Below are 24028 nucleotides of genomic sequence, written 5' to 3' on the forward strand. Positions count from 1 at the left end.
ATCGGTCACGTGGCCGGCCTAGCGGCGCAGCGCAATCGGCGCAAGCGCAGCAGCAGCGGCTCTGGGGCGGGCGTGCCGGCTGAGGCTGCTTTGGCGGTGCCGAAGCTGCTTTCCTTTCCTTTTCCTCTCCCTGGTCTTCTCTGGGTGGTTTACTTGGTGAGTTAATGGAGGAGGAAAGAAAGGCTAGCGGGCGTTGCCCTCGTATCCTTCCTTCCGTCGCGCCCGATCGGCCCCGCGAGGCCATCCACCTGTCGCACCGGTCCCCGCGGCCCGCCCTGCGCGCCTCTATGTCTCGGGAGCGCAGGCGCGGGAGCGAGTGGACCAGCTTTTAGAAGAGGGCCTCCGGTTTTGCCCAGGTTTCAGCCCCCTGATCCCTTTTTGACATTTTTTTTTTCTCTCTGAGAAGTGCTTTTATTCCGTTTTAAGCCATTTGCTCTTCCGTTCATGCTTATGCACGTGTAACTGCAAGCTCATTTGGAAGCCTTGACCCCAGTCACACACTGATTTGGGAGGGAAAATCCCTGTCTCTGAATCCTCTTGAGGAGGTGTCCATCCGGGAAGTCCAGCGCATCACTTCTGCAGTTCTGACTGCCTGGTGGATGGGTTAAATGGCCTGGTGGCTTAGTGAGCTTTTCGGTTCCTACTTGGAAGGCTTCGCTCAATGCAAATCCTAACTTGAGGCTCTTGCTAAATTTTATTCTGTAAGAATAAAGAATAAATTTAATTTTCTGTTTTTCGATTTGGTAGAATTTAATTTTTCTGGGCAGCCCGTAATTCAGATGAATGATCTTTTGGGGCATGGTTCTCCTTATTTCACATCACATTGAGTTTTTCAGGAAAACTTTTATATAAATTTAGGTGTAAACAGAGATTACCCATTTTTGCCTTGGGAAAAAAAATGGTTGCTCGTTTTCTTTTTGTTTAACATGGATAGAGAAAAATTTCTCTGGGGGAATCTGCTCCTGTGCATGCTAAAGTTTGAATTATGAATTCATAGAATGACAACAGTATTAACCAACTTGATAGTCATTAGTCAAGACATATATGCCTTCCTGACCTAAGGATTGAACCCAGGGATTCAGGTATGTTAGGCCAGTGGCTTATACATATTCTAAATGGAAGGGATCTATATATGAAAAAAGATGTAAGTGCAGCTTTCAATAAAGGGAAACGACAAAGTTAACCCACATTATTCATGGATTCTGTATGTTAATGTCTTGTTTGCTCACTTTTTTTTTTTTCATAATCTCCCAAATCAATACCTGGCCGCACACTTTTAGTTATTCGTGGACGTGCACATGGCAGTGAAAATTTTGAAGTGTGGTATGTGTACATTCTCAGCGGAAATCAAGCAAGGTGTTTGTTGACTTGTCTGGGGTTTCAGTAACAGAAACCCTTTTTATATTTTGTTCACTGCCACGTGTTTTGCATTCTTGTGGTTTCAGTGACCACTCGAACAGGTTCCTAGACTGAGCACCCAAGTCCTCTATAGTAGTTCCAAGTGTTGAGTTTTACAGAGAAAACAGGTATGTTAAGATGAGCTAACTCATCCAGGTATGAGTTGGAGTGCTGCAGGCTTAGTTCACAGGAATTAATGAGCTGTGTACGTAATGTCACGGCACAGATAGGCATATGGAGTAGCGCTAATATATTCATTCATGGGAAAAAGGATTGGAGATTCATAGGAACCCAACCCAGCACTTCGCCTAAGAGCGATTAGTGGCCTTGCTCACCAGTTCAGGGCTAGCGACGGCATTATAGAGCCTAACCACCTGAATGCGAAGCAACTGTAGTGTAGACTCAGATCAGTTAGATGAGCAACAGTGGGGAGTCATTCCATCCTCTTTGGTCCTTTAGACTTGGGCAGAGAGGCTCCAAAGTTATTTTTATGGCTCAATATTACAAAGCAAAGTTTAGGATGTAGTTGAAGACAGAATTTTTCTTCAGGAAGGGTACTGTGTCACTTGTCACTTGTCACAGCACTTGTCCGCCTTCTGCCAGTCTCACGGGGACCTTTGCTGTGAAATGACAGTGAAGCAGAACTTAGAAATTGAACTCCATCGTAGCCTTGTTTTTATTCGGCTCTCCCAATGTCGTTTGTAAAGAGGAAGTGAGAGAAAGTTGAAATGAGAGCGCGGGGGAGGTAAGGCCAAAGAAGACTGGAGACATAAAGTTAATGTGCATGGTGTTTGCTTTTCCACTGTCTGCTCTTTATGGAATAGACATCAAGCAAGCAATATAAAGTTGAGTCAAACATGAAAGAGTCATTGTCCATGCAAGCAATAAAAACAAACCAGCTACTCAGGTATTACACAGTCCTTCCAGGGGTGCGTGTGTGTGTGTGTGTGTGTGTGTGTGTGTGTGTGTGTGTGTGTGTGTGTGTGTGTGTGTGTATTTGATGCATGTGTGTACCTAAGAGTGTTACCTGTGCATAAATAGAAGGTTAATTATGCTGTTCTGCACAGTGTCCTTAAAAACAGGTAGCAGAAACACACAGTACCAGAGTATAGTTTTACAAATTGTTGAGTGATTTAAGTCAGAATTTTCCCTAGGCTTTGCTTTATTCCAGAGAGTATATCAGACTGCATAGCAAAATTTTTTTAATTTGGGGTAAGCACCACTGTTTTCTCTGAAAATTTATAAATGATGCTTAGCCTTATCCCTGGAGAATTCAATTTGGTCTATAGATTCTTTGATATTTGTCATTGACTGGCAATGATTAATATTAATATTTTTGTGCTGGTCACCAGAATGTATGCTTTGCATTTATCACAGACCTATTTCATTAGCTAAGATGTGTATGTGGGTGGCAGGTGCTTACAGGCTTTTCATGGTAACTTGGATGGGTAAGAAAATCTGAAAGAACAATTTAGGTCCTCATTTTATAGCTTTTAGTTCTGATCTGCCCCTCATTAAACATACAATTAAATGATTAAAATGAGATGTCACTGTGGAAGATTTTGCAACTGTTACTATTTGGTTATGTTGTCTTTTAATTTAAATTTATTTTATTTTGTGTGTAGGAGTGTTGTGCTCACACAGATATCTGTGTATCATGTGCCTGACTGGTGCCCATAGAGGTGAGAAGAGGGTACCAGATCCCCTGAAGTTAGAGCTACAGATGGTTGTGAGCTGCTGTGTGGCTGCTGGAAACCAAATCCTGGTCCTCTGCAAGAACACATGCTCTTAACTTCCGAGCCACCTTTCCAGTCCTGGTTATGTTGTCTTTTATTGCTTGATGGTAAAAATACCTTTGTTACTGTTAGCAAAATTCTTGGCTGTTCTACTATAAATGTTGCAATAAAGAAAAGCCCAATATTTTAATCATTCAATAATAGATTTTAGAAACATGAAAAACATAATTGTCTTGTGATTTACAAAGTTCAGGTGCCATTTTGAAATATTTATGCATGAAATTTTATGATACTGTATAAAGTTCTGATTAACTTGAAGTTCTTTTGCATTGTAGACCCTACTTTTGCCAAGATCAGCTTTGGCTCAAACTTAATAGACTCTTCATTTGTGGTTCCTGTCAGTTTGTGTGTGTGCTTCAGTGGAGTCAAACACAACACCATACAAACCAAATAAGGAAATGAATTCTTTCTCTTGATAGGTCAAAGTGCTTGTAAGTAAAATTCAGAGTTAGCTTTTTAAAAATGGTCCAAAGATTTTATTGCAGAACAGACTTTAGGTAGTATCAATAGCAATGTACTGTTGGAAACTTTTTATAATTAAATAGCCACTTAATATTTGATATAGCTTAGCTGCAAAGTAGTTCTGTCAGGGAGCATGTAAAAAGCTCCAACTTCGTGCCTTTGAAGTTACCTCAGTCAATTTGAGAAATATTGCAAGTTATGATAAATTGAATTTTATTATTACAAAATGTTTGATATCTGGCATGTTTTGTTTTAAGGATGAGTACATTTCCAAAGACAAGGCCTAGATTGGTATGGACAATTGTAGATTATCTCCATATGCCAAAAAAGGTTTTCTTTTTATCACTGAGTACCTTCCTGAATTTCTTTATTTCTCTGAAGTCTAGAATTAAGTCCCACCATTAATGATGCATATAGGAACATAAATGAAGACCTCATTAATTAATCTTTATTAATTATCCATTTCACTATGGCCTTTTAAAGGCATCAAATATGAAAATATGTCAACACGAGCCTCCACAGTTTGCAGGTTAAAGGCACATAGGAAAGAAGGGCACACTTAGACTTGCAGTTTAGAAAATTGTTTATGCTTCTTATAGGCAAGTGTACTTGTTTATTCTAGTTTCCTGTTATGGCTTGTATGAGAAATTAATAAATAATGATAGTCTATCAACATGATCATAAAGATAAGTTGAATATTAATAGTGTGGCTCAGCTTTTATGAATTGCAAGTAATTATTACTACAACTCCACATATTCTCTGTATGTGTTATAAGCCAATAAATCATGACCCAGTATTTGCAACAGTGTTCCTACAGGAAAGACAGAGACTAACAGGACTTACTGTGTTTTTTTTAAAGACTCTGTGATATGATATTTTTTGAATAAGATTTCTGCTCTTAATATTTGCTTTTTGTAATACTAGGAGTCATACACATTTTTTTTAAGTTTTGTTTTATTGGTATCTTCAAATTTGAAAAGATATTAACAAAAATACTATGTGTTTTTTCTCAGACAGCCAAATAGACATAATAATAGAAGAGGGACTGGGAGGGAGGGATGGAAGAGAAGGGGGTGGAAGGGCATGGGAAGGGGTGGAGAATGGGTCATCAGAGCTTGATAAAAGCATGATGGAAGCGGCCCAGTGAAGCTCGTTGCTTCGTGTAATTAATATATCATAATTATAACAGTTTATGAAGAAGGATAGTTAGTATACAATGTGTCTATTATAATACTTTCTAAGTGTCTCATTAATTTGAAGTATTTTGAACATCTTATGTGTTGAGGGCATGGATATAGTCAGTCCTATCAGGATTTTAACCATTTGTCAAATAAGTAACCAAATGTCTTTTTTTTTTTTTTTTTTAATGTCTTGAAAAAGACTAAAGCCAACCATAGTTTGGCTTGGGCAGAAAAGTGCAATGCTGAACTTCACCAGATGTCGACATCTGAAACAGATCACGCAGAAGTGTTTTTCCAGTGTACCGGTTCAAGTGCGGACTCGCACACAACTCCTGCTTTCGCGAGCCTCTGCACATCCAGAACCAGGAAAGTCATGGCACTCAACCCACGCTCTTCTTGGAGACAAAAATATTATCCTGATGGGGGCTCCTGGTGCAGGGAAAACAACAGTGGGCAGAATACTAGGTCACAAACTAGGCTGTTGTGTCATCGATGTGGATGATGATATCCTTGAGAAAACCTGGAACATGAGCGCTTCTGAAAAACTGCAGGATGTTGGTCATGAGCGATTTTTAGAAGAGGAAGGAAAAGCCGTGTTGAACCTGTCTGCATCTGGAAGTGTGATTTCCCTCAGTAGGTCCAATCCCATGCACGATGCCAGCATGTGGCATCTGAAGAAAAACGGAATCGTTGTATACCTGGATGTGCCTCTAGTAGATATAATTAGTCGTCTGAAGTCAATGAAAATTGGTAGGATTGTCGGTCAGGACTCTGGAAGATCCATGAGAGACTTACTGAGGCACCAAAGACTCTACTATAAGAAGTGGTTCGATACTCGAGTCTTCTGTGAGAGCGGGGCTCCCGCTGAGGAGGTCGCGGACAAAGTGCTGGAGGCTGTGAGGAGATACCAAGACGTGGACTCAGAGACGTTCATTTCAACAAGGCACGTTTGCCTTAAAGACCAGGACAAGAAGTTCCCACCAAAATACTTCAGCGAGGCAGTGATTGAGGGGCTGGCTTCCGACGGTGGACTCTTTGTTCCTGAGAAGGAGTTTCCAAAATTAAGCTCTGGGGAGTGGAAAAGCCTAATCGGAGCAACCTATATAGAAAGAGCACAGATACTTTTGGAAAGGTGTATTCACCCTGCAGACATACCTGCCACCAAACTAGGAGAAATGATTGAAACTGCTTATGAGGACAACTTTGCCTGCTCCAAAATTGCCCCCGTCAGGCACCTTTCAGGCAACCAGTTCATCCTGGAGTTGTTCTACGGGCCGACGGGCTCCTTTAAAGATCTGTCTTTACAGCTCATGCCTCATATTTTTGCTTACTGTATCCCATCAAGCTGCAATTACGTGTTGCTTGTAGCTACTTCTGGAGACACCGGGAGCGCAGTCTTAAATGGTTTTAGCCACCTTAATGAAAACGACAAGCAAAGAATAGCTGTGGTCACATTTTTTCCAGAGAATGGAGTTAGTGAGTTTCAGAAGGCACAGATAGTTGGCAGTCAGAGAGAAAATGGATGGGCGATAGGTGTCAGGTCAGATTTCGATTTTTGCCAGACAGCTGTAAAGCAAATATTTAATGATTCTGATTTCACTGGCTTTCTGATTGTGGAATATGGGACAATCCTAAGTTCAGCCAATTCTATAAATTGGGCTCGACTGCTTCCCCAGGTAGTGTATCACGCATCTGCCTATCTTGATCTTGTGAGCCAAGGGTTCATTTCCTTTGGGAGCCCAGTAGACGTCTGTATTCCCACAGGAAACTTTGGCAACGTATTGGCAGCAGTGTATGCCAAGATGATGGGCATCCCTATTCGAAAGTTCATCTGTGCCTCTAATCAGAACCATGTTTTGACTGATTTCATAAAAACTGGACACTACGACCTAAGGGATAGGAAGTTAGCACAGACCTTTTCACCATCAATAGATATTCTCAAACCCTCAAACCTGGAGCGGCACTTATACCTGATGGCTAACAAAGACGGGCAGTTAATGGCGGATTTGTTTAGCCAGCTCGAGAGTCAGCTCCACTTCCAAGTAGAGAGGATGCTGGTGGAGAAGCTGCAGGAGGACTTGGTTGCAGACTGGTGTTCTGAGGGAGAGTGCCTCGAAGCCATCAGCACCACCTACAACACGTCGGGGTACATTCTAGACCCCCACACCGCGGTTGCAAAAGTGGTTGCAGACAGGACACAAGACAAATCCTGCCCAGTGATCATCTCATCCATAGCCCACTACTCCAAGTTTGCACCCGCTGTCATGCAGGCCCTGAAGATTGACGAACTCAACCAGACGTCGTCAAGCCAGCTTTACTTGCTGGGCTCCTACAACGCATTGCCGCCCCCTCACGAGGCTTTACTAGAGAGGATGAAGCAGGAAGGGAAGGTGGACTACCAGGTGTGTGCAGCGGATGTCGGTGTCCTCAAGAGTCACGTGGAGAAGCTGATCCAAAATCGGTTCTTAAGGCAGTCCGAGTAGAGGATTTTTATCTTGGTAAGAAGCAAAAATAAATCCCAAGAGTCAATGTGGACTACAATAGCGTTTTGTTTTGTGTAAATGTTTATGTGTGCATCTGCTGGAAATCCCGTATCCTGATCCCCGGGACTGACCGATACACCTGCGGTGTACCTCCTCAGGTCCTCCGGAAGAGACAGATGCCAGCAGCGTCCCCGGAACCTTGTGCTGTCAGGGTTCCGTCTCTGCTCATGGGGGCTATGGCAGTTTCCCCTTCACCCCTACTTCTGAGAGGAACAAAGTATCTGGTGTTTAGCTTGGCATTTAAAAATATTTAAGCACAGTTAAGTACTGCATCTGTACCCATCCATTTACTGTTTATTCTTCAAACAGTTTGCTGCTTGAGATAGTTAACTCACAGAGAAGCAGGAAGTTCACTAAGGTTAGAGTCATCGTTTTTGTAACCCGTTCAAACTCCATTTTTGGACAGCAGTTGCTTACATATTTCCCAGACCATTCACTGCTCTTAGAAAGTTTGCAGTTAGGCCGGTGAAGTTTGAAAAGCCAGCCAACATTTAACTCTAGCGTGTAGCAGTCAACAGAAATAGTGAACACAGAAATAAAAAAAACTACTTCAAGAGGAAGGTGTTCCCAAATCAGTAATGTCTAAAAGTTTTAATAAAAGTATAATTATAGACAGCCACCTTCTGTATTATTTGAAGTCTGTTTCTATTTGTCTCAGTTTTAATGAACATTTTTGGACACCTAAATCCATACAAATGGATGCAAATGCATAATGTCTGTCACTGTGTAGTGGCAGTGAAATTAACTGTGACCTGTGTGTGTATTTCCTCAATATTTTACTTTCTGGAACTAAGGTTGTCACCGACCTGAAGTGCAGTGGGCTGCTCTCCACCACAAGATGGCATTCCTCACAGACTGGGTCTTTGCTGATGACATTCTGCTTCTAGTTACCTTACAGAGATGTTATATTAAAAATTAAAATGATAAAAAAGATTAATAGTTTTCATGGGTAAGGAGCAATTTGTTTTACAAGTTTGAAATTAAACCAATTACGTATTATCATCAAATCTCTGGCTTTGGCTTTTAAAATGGAGTTCTAAAGCCTGTAGTGGAGGCTGGGAATATCCCAGTACAGTGTTTACCTAGCATGCACAAAACCCTGGGTTTCATCCTCAGCACACAGGAAGGTGGAGGCAGGACTTAAAAGCCATGTTTAACTACATAGTTTGAGGCCAGCCTGGGATACATGAGCTCCTGTCTGAAAAGGGGTAGGGTGGGGGGAAGCCAGAAATGAAAATCCTGAAGCTGTTTATAATGGAGACTCAAAGCTCTGTGGGTATTTGTGTATACAGTTTATCATTTCAGAATATTTACTTCAGTGGATATACTTAAAAAATTATCCTAATGCTGCTATGTGCATGGTAATGCATTCTCAAAAATAATGGGATAACGTTAAAATACTTGATTTTTGGACTCAACAACTAATGGAAGAACACATGAAGGCTAAGTGATGTACAACACAAAATAACTTCTGCAAAATAGTGTGTGAAGAAGTGGAAAGCAAATGATACAGCCAGGTGGGGTAGAATTGAACACAAAAAGGAATGAGGTGTGGTGGCACACACCTGTGGTTCCAGCACCAGGGAAGCTGAGGCAGGAGGATTGCGAGCTTGAGACCAGCCTGTGCTACATAGTGAGACTCAGTCTTTGAATAAGTAAGTGAGCTAACAAGAGGAAAATATTGCTATGAGGTAACCAAGGTTCCATAGCAGATGGAGTCCTGAAGGATAGTTTTTGGAAGTCAGGCAGCAGAGAGAAAATTCTGTGTCTGCCTAATTTACTCTCGGTTCTGTTGGTGTCTAAATGGTTATCTGGTGTCTTTATGTGGCCTTTGGTTCGCCATCATCCCTCAGCTCCTCTTTTTTTGTTTGTTTTGAGACAGGGTCTCACTATGTAGCACTGGCTGTCCTGGAATGCACTCTGCAGACCAGGCTGGCCACAAACTCACAGAGATCCACCTGCCTCTGCCTCCCAAGTGCTGGGACTAAAGGCATGCCCTGCCATGCCCAGCTTCAGCTCCCTCTTGTAGAGGGAGATGAGCAGCAGTGTTCGCTCACTCTCCTCCTGGGCAATTTAGGTGGCAGTCCTCCTTTCAAGGGCTAGTGTCCAGATGAGCCTTGTGTCCAGTTTCCATCAGTTCTGATAATGTGCTTCATTCTAATATCTTGCTCCCTTCCTCTCCTGTTTCTTCAACATCTCCAAGGGAGTTTGACTTCCTGGGGCAATTAGATGCTCTTTTCATAGTTAAGCATTCATACAAAACCTCTCCAAGCACCCATACTTCTTCCCATCTACATTTCTGCACGTTCTAAGCAAGATTTAGTGCTGCCAAAGGCTGTATGATCCCATTTTCTCATGTCCACTGTACAGTGTGGTGTAGGGTGGGTACTCCACTGTGCAGTGTGGTGTAGGGTGGGTACTCCACTGTGCAGTGTGGTGTAGGGTGGGCACTCCACTGTGCAGTGTGGTGTAGGGTAGATATTCCACTGTGCAGTGTGGTGTAGGGTAGATATTCCACTGTACAGTGTGGTGTAGGGTGGGTATTCCACTGTGCAGCGTGGTGTAGGGTGGGTATTCCACTGTGCAGTGTGGTGTAGGGTGGGTACTCCACTGTGCAGTGTGGTGTAGGGTGGGCACTCCACTGTGCAGTGTGGTGTAGGGTGGGCACTCCACTGTGCAGTGTGGTATAGGGTGGGCACTCCACTGTGCAGTGTGGTATAGGGTGGGCACTCCACTGTGCAGTGTGGTATAGGGTGGGCACTCCACTGTGCAGTGTGGTATAGGGTGGGCACTCCACTGTGCAGTGTGGTATAGGGTGGGCACTCCACTGTACAGTGTGGTATAGGGTGGGCACTCCACTGTGCAGTGTGGTATAGGGTGGGTACTCCACTGTGCAGCGTGGTGTAGGGTGGGCACTCCACTGTGCAGTGTGGTGTAGGGTAGATATTACACTGTGCAGTGTGGTGTAGGGTGGGTACTCTACTGTACAGTGTGGTGCAAGGTGGGTACTCCACTGTGCAGTGTGGTGTAGTGTGGGTACTCCACTGTGCAGCGTGGTGTAGGGTGGGCACTCCACTGTAGAGTGTGGTGTAGGGTGGGCACTCCACTGTGCAGTGTGGTATAGGGTGGGTACTCCACTGTGCAGCGTGGTGTAGGGTGGGCACTCCACTGTAGAGTGTGGTGTAGGGTGGGCACTCCACTGTGCAGTGTGGTGTAGGGTGGGTACTCCACTGTGCAGCGTGGTGTAGGGTGGGTACTCCACTGTGCAGTGTGGTATAGGGTGGGTACTCCACTGTGCAGTGTGGTGTAGGGTAGATATTCCACTGTACAGTGTGGTGCAAGGTGGGTACTCCACTGTGCAGTGTGGTGTAGGGTGGGTATTCCACTGTGCAGTGTGGTGTAGGGTGGGTATTCCACTGTGAGGTGTGGTGTAGGGTGGGTATTCCACTGTGCAGTGTGGTGTAGGGTGGGTACTCCACTGTGCAGCGTGGTGTAGGGTGGACACTCCACTGTACAGTGTAGTGTAGTGTGGGTACTCCACTGTACAGTGTGGTACAAGGTGGGTACTCTACTGTGCAGTGTGGCATAGGGTGGGCACTCCACTGTAAAGTGTGGTGTAGGGTGGGCACTCCATTGTGCAGTGTGGTGTAGTGTGGGCACTCCACTGTGCAGTGTGGTGTAGGGTGGGTATTCCACTGTGCAGTGTGGTGTAGGGTGGGTATTCCACTGTGCAGTGTGGTGTAGGGTGGGTATTCCACTGTGCAGTGTGGTGTAGGGTGGACACTCCACTGTACAGTGTAGTGTAGTGTGGGTACTCCACTGTACAGTGTGGTACAAGGTGGGTACTCTACTGTGCAGTGTGGTGTAGGGTGGGCACTCCACTGTGCAGTGTGGTGTAGGGTGGGTACTCCACTGTGCAGTGTGGTATAGGGTGGGCACTCCACTGTGCAGTGTGGTATAGGGTGGGTACTCCACTGTGCAGCATGATGTAGGGTGGGCACTCCACTGTGCAGTGTGGTGTAGGGTGGGTACTCCACTGTGCAGTGTGGTGTAGGGTGGGCACTCCACTGTGCAGCGTGGTGTAGGGTGGGCACTCCACTGTAGAGCGTGGTGTAGGGTGGGCACTCCACTGTAGAGTGTGGTGTAGGGTGGGCACTCCACTGTGCAGCGTGGTGTAGGGTGGGCACTCCACTGTGCAGCGTGGTGTAGGGTGGGCACTCCACTGTAGAGTGTGGTGTAGGGTGGGCACTCCACTGTAGAGTGTGGTGTAGGGTGGGTACTCCACTGTGCAGTGTGGTGTAGGGTGGGCACTCCACTGTGCAGTGTGGTGTAGGGTGGGTACTCCACTGTGCAGTGTGGCTAGGGTGGGCACTCCACTGTGCAGTGTGGTATAAAGTGGGTAGTAAATACTGAGGTACTTGAGTCTCTGGAATGAAGAGCAGAATGCCACACAGACATTTTCCCCTGTGCCACTTCTTAGCATTTATTCTTCCTCCAAGAAGTAACTACCCCACATTTTATGTTTAAACTCAGTTCCTTTTTTTATATATAGTTTTGCTTTGTTTATTTTTGAACTTCATCAACTTTTATGTAAATGAAATCATACTGTATCATTTATTTATTTTGCTTGGACACAAAAAAATATCACAGCCAGATGAATTAAGCTATGGCTCATTGACTTTTCTTAGTGTAAAATAAATTCTTGTATCCAATGAATATATCATTTTGTAGAATTCTAATACTGTGTTATATCTTGACATTACAATAAGAATGTGTACATAAAATTATTTTACAATATCATGGCTACAGTGAATTTATAAGACTTTGAGAAGCAAATAAGATTTTTGTTTTGTTTTGCTTTTCGAGACAGGGTTTCTCTGTGTAGTCCTGGCTGTTCTGGAACTCACTCTATAGACCAGGCTGGCCTTGAATGTAGAGATCCACCTACCTCTGCCTCCCCAGTGCTGGGATTAAAGGCATGTGCCAGCACCAATGGGCTGCAAGTAAGATTTTTGATTGTACATTTTAGAAATTATAAAATGATTAAATCAAAATAAAATAGTACTGTATGATGTTTTATAGTTTAATAATTACCCACTGAAAAATCATGGATGGTGTAGTGCTGCCCTAAATCCACTGACACACTTATTTTATAATTCAGACTACTTGTCACCCTAACAAAAATAGCTTTTTATGTTGACATCAAGCCCATATAAAGTAATACTATTTTTGTTTCCATCTAGTAACATGAATAAAATCTACATATGCAATAATCATTTTTGGGCTACATATATACTCTATAAACTATTAAAGTCATTAGCTTTATCCCTTCGATATTTTTACTTTAAAAACAGACTCCTTCAAAAACAAACTTCTCACTTAAAAAAAAAAAAAAGTAACAAGTGTAACAGGAAAGAGAACCACCAAAGAAAGAGGGTTGCTTCCTGCAGAAGGTGGCTTTTGGTTGTTAGCTGTCTTTAATTTGTGAGTCTGGGGGCTGGAGAGATGGCTCAGCTGTTAAGAGCACTGGCTGCTCTTCCAAAGGACCCAGGCTTGATTGCCAGCACCCCACATGGCATCTGTATCTCCAGTTCCAGGGGTTGCGATCCTCTCTCCCTGCTAATGCAGGCAGGTGCATGAGGCACAGACATACATACAGGCAAAACACACATAAAAACTATAAAATGAATGTTCTAGAGGACATGACGACATACATGGAATCCAAAGTTTAAAATTTAAGTGGAAGTTAAATAAGCAAACAGGGCTGGCGGGATGATGGCCCAGAACGTGGTGTGCAGTGTTCAGTTTGAAGCAAAGGGTGTCTGAGGCTTTGAAGATGAAGCTAAAACGCCAGGCAAGATTCACGGGTTTAAACATTTCTGAAAGCTATGTGGTGTAACTGGAGGAGTTTAAGTTGAATACTGTAGTCCTTTTTTAAAAGTTATGTTAAAAGTTTATGAGCACAAGTGTTTTGGGTGGGGAAAGACTGCATAATGAAATACTCTCATACCTTATTTTGACGGGAGATTTCTTCCCTGGCAAAGCTTTGTGCAGTGGTAACAAGTGGGGTAGTGGGCCTAACAGCCTTCCAACCTGATTCATTCCTCTGTCCTTTCAAAGCAGTATTGACAATCAACGAGACATCTCCCCATGCCCATTCCTCTGCCGTTAGTAGAGGCACCAACAGTGAGAAGAAAAGCAAGGGTCCGAATAAGTCCCTTAATTCAGAGATGAACTTGCCTGTTCTAGAACTTTCTGGTTATAAAAGGGAAGAAAGATCTTGAACTTCAGGTTTGGGTTTTAACTTTTCCATTTCTTGAACAGCAATCTCTTTTTTTAAGTAGTTTTTTTTATACACAAATGTGTGTGTGTGTGTGTGTGTGTGTGTGTGTGTACCACAAGTATGCCTGTGGACCCCCTGGAACTGAAACTGAAGTATAGACAGTTGTAAGTCACCATGTGGGTGTTGGGAATTGACCCTGGATCCTTTACAAGAGCAGTAAGTGCTTTTAACCACTGAGCCATCTCTCCGGTCCCACTCTTTGGCAATCTTAAGGACTACTTTCTTCTTTCATTTTATGGTAGTTGTTGGTTTGGGCACCTAAAAAGTAGCAGTGAGAGCAAGTATTTATGGTTTCTGCAGCTTCCCTAACACGTATACAAAGCACAGAGGAAAGCACACAGGATGGGGTTGGTTAGGCCGTATTTAATTGCTTCATGCCCCATAGAATATTCCCCTGGCCACAGTATTTGTTATAGTTTCTGCCTTTTATCTCTGGATTGCCTTACATATAATTTCTGAAGTATTCTTCAAGGTCAAGACCTTGCACCTCCCGCACCCCAACTCCACACAACAGAAATTGTATAATACTGTTAGTGCAAATAGCATCCCCACAATTCCCCTGCAAATCTTCTGTGGGAACAATTAGGGAAGTCCCACAGCTACATCTGGCTCTCCCACGAAACCACAGGTCATGGGGTGGAAGTCAGTCAAGCAATATTAGCAAGAAAAGAGTCGAGAGCGTATACTGGAAACTTTTAATTGGAAAGTGGGAAAATAAACACGGAGATAAAAATGGCTGTGGTTTTAGAGGCAGCCAGAGGAGGCCTGTTAGAGCCCATCTCCATCCTGCTTGCAGATGCCACATCACGTCAAGGGCATATAAGCTTATAGAAAGTGAATGGGAGTGAGTTCTGAGTCTAAGCGTCTCATGAGAAAGACTAGGCACACCACCACTGGACCTAGCCCCACATAAGGAAGAACACGCCAAGAAGAAGCTGAAATCCCCGTCAGGGTCCTGACACCAAGCAGAAATTGCTGATGAGAAGGAGAGCCCCACACAGGCAGAGGCCCAAACTGAAGCCAAACCAGATTCGATTCTGTTTGGGAGCCAGAGGGCTGGCTGTTCCTCGCCCTCAAGACACTTCAAGTGGTGTGATCAGGCTAAGATTACATGGCAGGCTGGGAATCAGGGAGACACAAGGGGCTCTTCCCAACCCACGCTTAGATGTTGGTCTCCAGTGGTAAAGGAATTTTTGTATGTCTTTGTCTCGATGGCTTTTTAAAAAAATATTGCTTTGTTTTTTGAGACAGGGTTTCTTTGTATAGCCCTGGCTGTCCTAGAACTCACTATGTAGACCAGGCTAGCCTCCCAAGTGCTGGGATTAAAGGTGTGTGCCACCACACCCAGCTAATCACCTCCATGATTTTGAGTAAAGGTCAAACTACATTTTTTTCCACTTGTTTTAGATTTTTTTGTTTGTTTGGTCATATGTGTACATATGTCTCCATGTGTGTATGCACACATGTGTGTGAGGACCCCAGGAGGCCCGAAGAGGTCATCTGATCTCCTACAGCTAGAGTTGTAGGTAGTTGGGGTCACGCAATGTAAGTAGTGGTAATCAAATCTAAACTTTCTCAGCAAATCATTTTTTTTTTTTTCCGAGAGAGGGTTTCTCTATAGCTTGGTGCCTTTCCTGGAACTCACTCTGTAGCCCAGGCTGGCCTCTAACTCACAGAGATCCGCCTGGCTCTGCCTCCCGAGTGCTGGGATTAAAGGCTCAGCAATCATTTTTAACTTGCCTGGGTTTAGAGTCCCTTAGGAGATGGGTGAGGCAAAGCTCTGGATGTGTGTGGAGGACTGAGTGAGAGAGAAGTCTGCCCCTGAAGACACGAGGCACCATCTCATGGGCAGGGGCCCAGGACAGAAGAAAAGGGGAGTAGAGAGCCAGCATCCCTTTTTTCCCTGCTTCCTGAAGTGCCATGGTGTGACCTGCTCTGCCACGCTCTTCCCCACTGTGGTAGACTAAAACCTCTTAAAGGGGAGCCAAATAAGTAAATCCTCATTCAACTTTGGTTTTTTTCCTCAGGTACTTGGTTACAGCCATAAGGAAAGCAATGAATATACACTAACTAACAGGATAAATTATGAAATGTCCTTATGTCTCTTCTCTAAAATGAGGATCATGAAGTCAAAAGGTTGTTGGGAGAGTTTACTGTAGATCATTCGGAAAGTGCCCTGTCCATAAAGCACGCGCTTTGTAGCTGAGCTTTTAGCTCGTTCTCCAGGGGATTCTCCAAGGTAGTTATTAGTCACCAGCAAGGAACTAGGCACTTTGTTAGGTGCTGGGAAAAACCTGATAAACAAAGTATACATGGTTTCAGGAGATAACAATGGGACTGGATTTGGAAATCTGGGTAAGGATCCATAGGTCAAAACCAAATGGCAAAAAACGAATGGGAAGGAGAAAAAAGGCCAGTGAAACAATGTATCAGAGAACAATAATTCTCTCAGCTAAGGTGTGGAAATAGGGAGTGAAAAGTATCTTGGAAGAGGTAAACCATGTCACCCTAAGAATCATGGGACGGTAATGACGGGAGCCAGCAGAGCCGTGCCGGATCAGGTGTGCCAAGGAGACAGTGAAACCCAGGGTCAGATACCCGGAGATGTGGGGGATGTCTTAAAATGACATAATGGTGTCAAGAACAACGAAAGGATTTCTAGAAAAGCCAACCCTCCCCATGACATCTGGTAAAGTGTTACAATCTGTGTGGTGGCTGAACTACCCTATCAGTGAGGATTTGCTGGACCAAAGCCCAAGAGGAGCCCCGAAGAGCATCAATCACCGTATCATAGTTGTCCCTCGACACATTCTGATTTTGGAAACTAAGCTGGAGACCAAGCAGAGATTTTTCAGACTCACAGTAAAAGGAGAGAAAATGAAAGAAAAGAAATCTATGAAGTCCAGGGCTTAAGGAAGAGAGTGCCTGGAAAGCCCCCAGCTTTCAGTTGAAGCCTCAAAGTAGGTTAAACTAATCACAGCCCTTAAAACTTTCATAGAAATTACAGAGTCAATTTTAGTTACTTTATATATTAAAAAAAAAGCTAGTAATATTTTTCTGTGTGAAACAAAGTAATGTGAGGAAAATTGATATCTTTGTAGTAATTACCGTTGCCAATAACATGAGAGGCAGTTCGACGGTGTCATACTTTCTCCCTTGACACTGTACCTGCAGGCTCTCTGTTACTTCTATAAAATGCCCGAGGTCATCGACTTCAACAAGAGGAGCTGTCTCTTTGGGCTTTTGGTTTTGCCCTGCTCAGACTATGATCAGTTGGTTCCGTCTCTTGTATTACATTGTGGGGAAAGGCAGAGGGAGAGACCTGCTCTCCTCATGGCTAAAAGCAAAGCGGCAGGAATGGACTGGAACCCTGCAGCTCCCTCTGAGAGGATGACCCCAAAGACTTGAAACTGACTACTCTCCCCATGGAGAAACGTTGCTGTCCCGCAGCACTGTGGGCTGGGGAAGAAGCCTTTCACACATTGTCGGTTAGGCTGATCTCTAGACGTTCCATGGTTCTCAGTGCTGCTGTAAGTGGTCTCTTGGCCACAGTAGTTCTGTAATGGAGAATAAGTGGCACAGACAAAGACGTAGTTGATTATAATTTGATATCCATCACCGTTGTTAAGCTTTCATACTTTTCGTTTTTGTTTTTTAGATAGATAGATAGTCATATCAGCTTCAAATTATAGCCTTTTAACCCTCTACCTCTTCTCTTTTTTTTCCTCCAAAATGTTGGCTAGAATCCCGGCACTTTGTGAGATACTGGTACTGGGTGCCTTTGTTTGTGATCTGAGTTGGATCCCTGAGAACCACTGGAACACACACACACACACACACACACACACACACACATGTGAAATAAACATTTTTAAAAATGAAAGCTCCAGATGACAAATAGTGAAGAAGGGTCATCCTTTTTGATGGCCCTCAGACCTCATACTCTCTTGGTCCTGGTCCTTGTGAAAGGCTACCTGATGTTACTAGAATATATAATAATAATAATAATAATAATAATAATAATAATAATAATAAGTTACTAGGCTCCTTTTTCTGAGTTTCATATTCCTTTACAAACCATCTTTTATTTGTTTATTTTTAAATTGTCTATATGTAATCAGTATCAGCTAAATAGCTAGCCTCTTCCCATATCTGTAATTGTAGGAGAAATGCCTTAAAACTTAAAATTAGAGTTTAAAAAGTAAGAAGAGGGCTGGGACTGTAGCTCAGTTAGTGGAGCTCTTGCCTGGCATGTATGAGACCCTGGGTTCAATCCCCAGTATCATTTAAACTGGGTGTGGTGGTACACACCTGTAGTCCCCGCACCCGAGAGGCAGAAGCAGGAAGCTCAGAAGCATAAGGCCATCTTTGGCCACAGAGAGCATTCAGTGGTAACCTGGGTAGGATACATGAGACCCTATCTCAACAAAAACAGATTAAAATCACATGAGATGAAACACTTTAAATTTTAAATTTATTGAATGGAAATAATAGTGACAATAGTGTCTTTGAAATTAGACCAATGAGCTGTTCTGTTAGCTTACTGATACACTGACTTCCTGTGAGCCACAGAGACAGCACAGCCAGGCTCCTGCCGTGGGCTACAGAATAAGAAAGAGGTGGCAAAGATTCTTGAACTCTCTCATTTTTACTCTCTTCCCAAGTAAAACAGGAAATACAACAGTCATTTAGTGTAGAACAGAACTGGTAAAAATTTCAAATTACCAGAAGATATAAATGTAGTCTAGGTTTGAGAAAGGTTGAAATGCATTTTACAGTGTGTGTGTGTGGGGGGGGGGGGGGCAGCAGGGAGGCATCATTAAAGTTAACATCTTTGTTGAAGTATTATCTTTGTACTGGTCAACCATACCAAAAAAAATCTAATTCAGTTCAAACTTCTTACTGTTTACTGATAACATATTCTTACTCATGTCTAATACAAACAGACTCAGAAAATGAGACTGCTGTGGGACGGTCTGTATGTCAAATGCTCTGATTGGTCAATAAATAAAACACTGATTGGTCAGTGGCCAGGCAGGAAGTATAGGTGGGACTAACAGAGAGGAGAAAGGAGGGAACAGGAAGACAGGGGAGACACTGCCAGCCGCTGCCATGACAAGCAGCATGTGAAGGCGCCAGTAAACCACGAGCCATGTGGCAAGGTATAGATTTATGGAAATGGATTAATTTAAGCTATAAGAACAGTTAGCAAGAAGCCTGCCACGCCATACAGTTTATAAGCAATACAAGTCTCTGTGTTTACTTGGTTGGGTCTGAGCGACTGTGGGACTGGCGGGTGATAGAGATTTGTCCTGACTGTGGGCAAGGCAGGAAAACTCTAGCTACATGAGACATCTTATTTATGCATGGAATGCACAAGCGTCTATACTAACAATGCTGAAAAGTAAACGGAAGTGTAAAAGTGAGCATACTACTAAGTCTTGAACAAAGGACAAATGATTTTAGGGACTCACTGGTTTTCTGATTTCTGAAGTAAATCTTCTCCCTTGCTTTTCCTTTACTAGGAGAAAATGGATGTTTCCATATTTGAGATCAAAGTGCAAGTCCATATTCCCACAGAATTGTGCTGGGTCCTTTCATGAATGTGGGGGAGAGAAATCAACATGCCCCTGAAGCAAACAAGGCTAGAAGGCTTGGAGGCTTGTTTTCCCTGGCTTGCCATGAACCTGTGTCTCCCCCGATCTTTGAAATGATTCTGCAGTCCACTGTTAGGATACTCAATGGTGTAGACAGACACATCTGCACCTGCAACATGCATAATCTATAAATTAGAAAATAATAGTATGTTTTACTTTAAAAATGTAAAAAAAAATACATTGCATTACAGAATTCTAATATAAGCCCCAAAGGAACGGAACAGAAAGTGAGTTTGCCATTAGTTTGAAAGCAGTGTTCCTTAGACTGCCCAGGAGGGGTGTGCAGAGGCATGGACTAGAAAGCCGTCTTACTGTGTAACATCCTGGTCAGTGAGAAATGACTGTCCGAGTCTAATAGCTTGATAAGGAAAAGCAAACCTAACTCAAGACTCGGAAGGTGACCGGTCTCATTTGGGCTTGATGAAAGTTTCCTTCTTCATGTCTTCTTTTACACTTTTCATTTATATTTTAAATATATGAGTATTTTGCCTGTACATGTTTGGGTACCACATACAACTAGTGCCCACAGGGGCCAGAAGAAGGCATCAGAACCTCTGGAACTGGACTTACAGACGGTTGTTAGCCATCATGTGAGTGCTGGGATCTGAACTCCCGTCCTTGGGAAGATCAGCAGTGCTCTTAACCATTGAGCCATCTCTCCAGCCCTCTTTATGTTTTCTTGTGCAAGCATTAAATATCTTTGTCTAGTATGGTAAGACACAGTGTTGATTGAACATATTCTAAATCCACAGAAATTCTCACTTGGTGAGTACATATATACCAGTCATGGTGTTATACAAAAGAATGGAAAAGATAGAAGCTAATTTTCAGTGAGACACCAACTTCGTTTTAAAAGTTTTTACTGTAAATTGACAAATTAAAATTGTGTATAATTACATATATTGACAGAATTTAATTATAAATATAATTATCTTTAAAAGGTACAAAGTGATATCATAATATATGTGTATACTTTAGGATTAATTAAATTAACATGATTAACGCATACATCACTTCAAACACTTAACTTGTGTGTGTGTGTAGCAAAAACATTTAAAATGTATTTTTTAGCAATTTGAAACATGTCATTCATAATTATTAACTTTAGTCACTGTGCCGTGTAATAGACACACAAACAAATCCTTATTTCTCCAGTCTAACTGAATCTTAATTCTCTTTGACCAATGCCCCCACTCATCCCCAGCCCTGCCTCCCTGAACCTGCCCCCCCCCCCGTCTCCCCCCCCCCCAGCAAGCCCCAGTGATTCCTGTCTCCACTTCCCCCATAGGATTGGAGTTAAAGGCACATCCCAGCTTTTTTTACATGGGTCCTGGAAATTTGAACCTAGTGCCCTTATCCACTGAACCATTTCCCAGCCGGGGACTATTTTCTGATTGCAGATGTAAGGCACACTCTTTCTTCAAAGGCTGAGGATAAACAACCGCTTTAGATTGAATGTTGCTTTCCCATTTGCAAGGATCTAATTCCCTTGCTTCCCCATGAGGTAGCTGATTCTTTATCTCCGCTTTAGGCATTCAGAACACAGGTTCTGAAGATCTGGAGGTGTCCTGGCTATCAAGTCAAGGACCAGAACTCACACCTGAATCTTTCCATTTCAAACTCATTGGGTTTTCTAAAATATTTTTACCACAGTGCTTTGGTTCTCCGCTTTTTCAAATCCCTAGAGTGAGTGACAACCCTCACAAGTCACTCTGTTCACGTCTTCTTGTGACATTTCTATTTAAATATGAATGTTCATGGATATTTTAAATCCATTTTTCTTGTGTGCTGAAGTTAGATAGGGAACAGAAATGCATTATATTTACCTTAGATGCCAATCTCCAAAAAACATGATGCTGATTTTGAGCCCCCTTGCCATACATAGCCCATCTCGCTTCCATGCCAAGGCACGCACCTCCAGGGCCAGCAGGCTCTCCTCAGACATGCTCTGGTAAGTGTGTTTATACTGCTTCCATGGGGTACGGTCTATGACCCTTCTCCACAGGTGCGAAGCTTCACACTAAATTCAGGGAGCAATGTGCAAACAAATAAGCCATGGCAACCACAAAACAAACGGAGAGTGTGAAGTGGCTACTTTGGCGGTGGAAGGGCAGGATGCTCTGAATGACGATGAGAGACTCTGTAGCAACACCGGTGATCAGAAACAGCTGACAAAAAGGACACCAGGCTAGCTCGTTCATGCCCCTTCAGCGCTCTGATGGCCGCCTTTCACTTTCGTTTAACAGGCTGTTCCTGGAGCGCCACCAACTGTCTACCTTTCCTGAGAGGAACTTAAGCTGAGCACGAAGCCAGCTCCTGGGCAGTGGCTGCTTCTCACTCCCACAAAGGCTGCCGGGAGGATGTGTGCTGTTCCCACCTGCATCATTGCTGTACATTCCTGGCACCATCTTTAGTCTCCTTCGAGATATACATGTGTTGTCCTCTCTTCACAAACGAGGAATCTAAGGCTCTGCGGGTAAGTGAGGTGGTTTACATCACCCATGAGTGAGAAAAAGAGTCAGAATTTGAACCCAGGTCTGCTGGAAACCAAAGCCTGTGCTCTGCCGCAGGGATTCCCAGGTCCATGGGAGGGAGAAGACACGCACAGGGACGGTTCCACTGCAGGCTCAGCTGTACAGATTGCTAAAATCAGGGGCCGGTGGCAAGTCTCGGGCTGGGTGTACTGTTGAATTCGTATTTGGGGGCTAACTAGGGATTTTAGAAGGGTTCTAGAAGATGGACATCACCAGGTTTAGTGAAGAGGACACAAGGTGTGAGTCTCCATCTGGGAAAAGGAAGCTGGTGTCACAGCCCTGCAACCAGGTGAGAAGATAAGGAGATTGTTAAGGGGTGTGGTTTAGAGGGAGAGAAGTCTGGAAGGCCAGAGATTACTTTAGGGGAAGGACTGGAATGCTGGGAATTCTAATAAAAGCAAGAGTTAAGAACTGTCTGATTTACTGAAATGTTAGTGTCATGGAATTTGGGGCAGTGACCTTACGTGGGCAGTAAGGTGACAGTACAGAAGTATTTAATTTTGTGTGCACTAACAGCATGGCACTAACCTCTACGACCTTAAAACTCACCTCGAGGATGAACTTTCAATGAGCAGGCACCTGAATCTGTGGCAGTTGCCACAAAAGGCCCAATCATGGGAGGAATCCAGGAGGAATTAAAATATCGCTCAGCTGAAGATAGGCAGCCACATCTGGGCAGGGCAGGTGTCACATGCTCCAGAGCAAATTCACTATCAAGGGCAGCCAAGGTCAGGAAGATATACTTTACTTGGAAATAAATTCTACCTGAAGACACAGATACTATAATTAATAGCATTTGACTAAAACAGAAACCAAAGACAGATGAGTGGTCGGGTTAAAGCTCAGTTGGTAGAATTCTTGCCTATCACCCACAAGGTCCTAGGTTCGATCCCCAGTACTCCATAAAATTGGGCATGGTGGGGCGTGCTTCTAATTCCAGCACTTGGGAAGTGGAACTAGGAAGATCAGAAATTCAAGGTCATCTTCACATACATAAGGGAGTTCCAGTCCAACCTGAGCTACCTGAGACCCTGTCTCAAAAATAAGATAAATTTACAAAGGTGAAAAAAAAACAAAAATGACAGGTATGATACAATATGTAAATCTTAAATTTATTCACCCGGGGCAAATGAACATCTTGTGCAGTCATATACATCCACAAAATACACACCAAACTCAGAATGGATGCCCGGAGAGAGGTAGAGTAGGGGTTAGGGAGAGTGAGAGAAAACAGAGAGTCAAGGCTTGCACAGCTCAGAGGTGTGTTCTGTCGGGAACTAAGAAGATAATCAGAAACCCTGTGGCACACACATACACAGATCCTAAGTTTTTAATTGTTCTTCATGAGCTTGGGAAGATTAGGACTACCAAGTTTAACCTGGGGGCTCACTATGGAAACACGATGCAGAGAGTAAACAAATGAGCTGCCTGATGGTTCTGGACTCCTAGACTCCGGGAGAGTCAGACCAAGGTGCCAATGTGCGTCTGAAATCGGTGATTCCCTGTGTGAGCCGGCAACATGGCATCGATCGGTAACAGCCAAGCACACACGGAAGAGGACTGCCCCGGGAGACGCGAGACGCTGGAGACGCTGGCCGCAGCCAGACTTGGACCCCTTCCTTCTCCCCTCTTGGTACAGAATACCACCTACATCTTCACCTGGCCCTACTCGTGGAATCCTTGGTGATGGACACTTGGGCATTTATTTCCGACCACTGGAAACCCCACAGTGCAAACCTTACATGTGTGCATGAGCATATTGCACGCACGTACATCACAGACATATGAAGCTGGGGTGCAGCTTGGTGATAAGCTGCTCGCCTCAGTGTAACTCACATCACCTCCAAGTAAACAAACAGACCTACACGTCCCCTGCTGGAGAAGTGCCTGTCTCTTTTCCTGTCCCACGTCAGAGCAGGAGTCTCTCTTCCGTTATCTTTGCCTCCGTGGTATCAGGTCCCGGGAATGGAGTCAAGGGCATAGAGAGGAAGGAAGATGTGTCGTCTCGTCGTCCCCCCCCCCACCCCCGGGACAGAGTTTCTTTGTGTAACAATCCTGGCTGTGCTGGAGACCAGGCTGTCCACGAACTCGAACAGAGACCCTCTTGCCTCTG

At 43.8% G+C, this 24028-nt stretch overlaps 1 protein-coding gene across 9 annotated transcripts; it reads left to right on the forward strand.

Annotated features, from left to right (window-relative positions):
• Positions 1-15: 15 nt before the first annotated feature.
• Positions 16-8388, forward strand: Thnsl1 (threonine synthase like 1). 9 transcript variants are annotated; one of them, XM_037206025.1, is made up of 4 exons: positions 16-1082; positions 3024-3080; positions 3470-3625; positions 5038-8388. In XM_037206025.1, the coding sequence occupies exon 4, from the start codon at positions 5078-5080 to the stop codon at positions 7319-7321; it is 2244 nt and encodes a 747-aa protein (XP_037061920.1). In that variant the 5' UTR covers positions 16-1082; positions 3024-3080; positions 3470-3625; positions 5038-5077; the 3' UTR covers positions 7322-8388. The 9 variants fall into 9 exon arrangements, with proteins under 9 accessions (XP_037061920.1, XP_028747837.1, XP_028747838.1 ...); XM_028892004.2 differs by having other exon boundaries at positions 16-156; positions 3024-3241; XM_028892005.2 differs by having other exon boundaries at positions 16-156.
• Positions 8389-24028: the final 15640 nt, after the last annotated feature.

The sequence above is a fragment of the Peromyscus leucopus genome, chromosome 5 (assembly GCF_004664715.2).
Source record: "Peromyscus leucopus breed LL Stock chromosome 5, UCI_PerLeu_2.1, whole genome shotgun sequence".
In the NCBI taxonomy this organism is placed as follows: Eukaryota; Metazoa; Chordata; class Mammalia; order Rodentia; family Cricetidae; genus Peromyscus; species Peromyscus leucopus.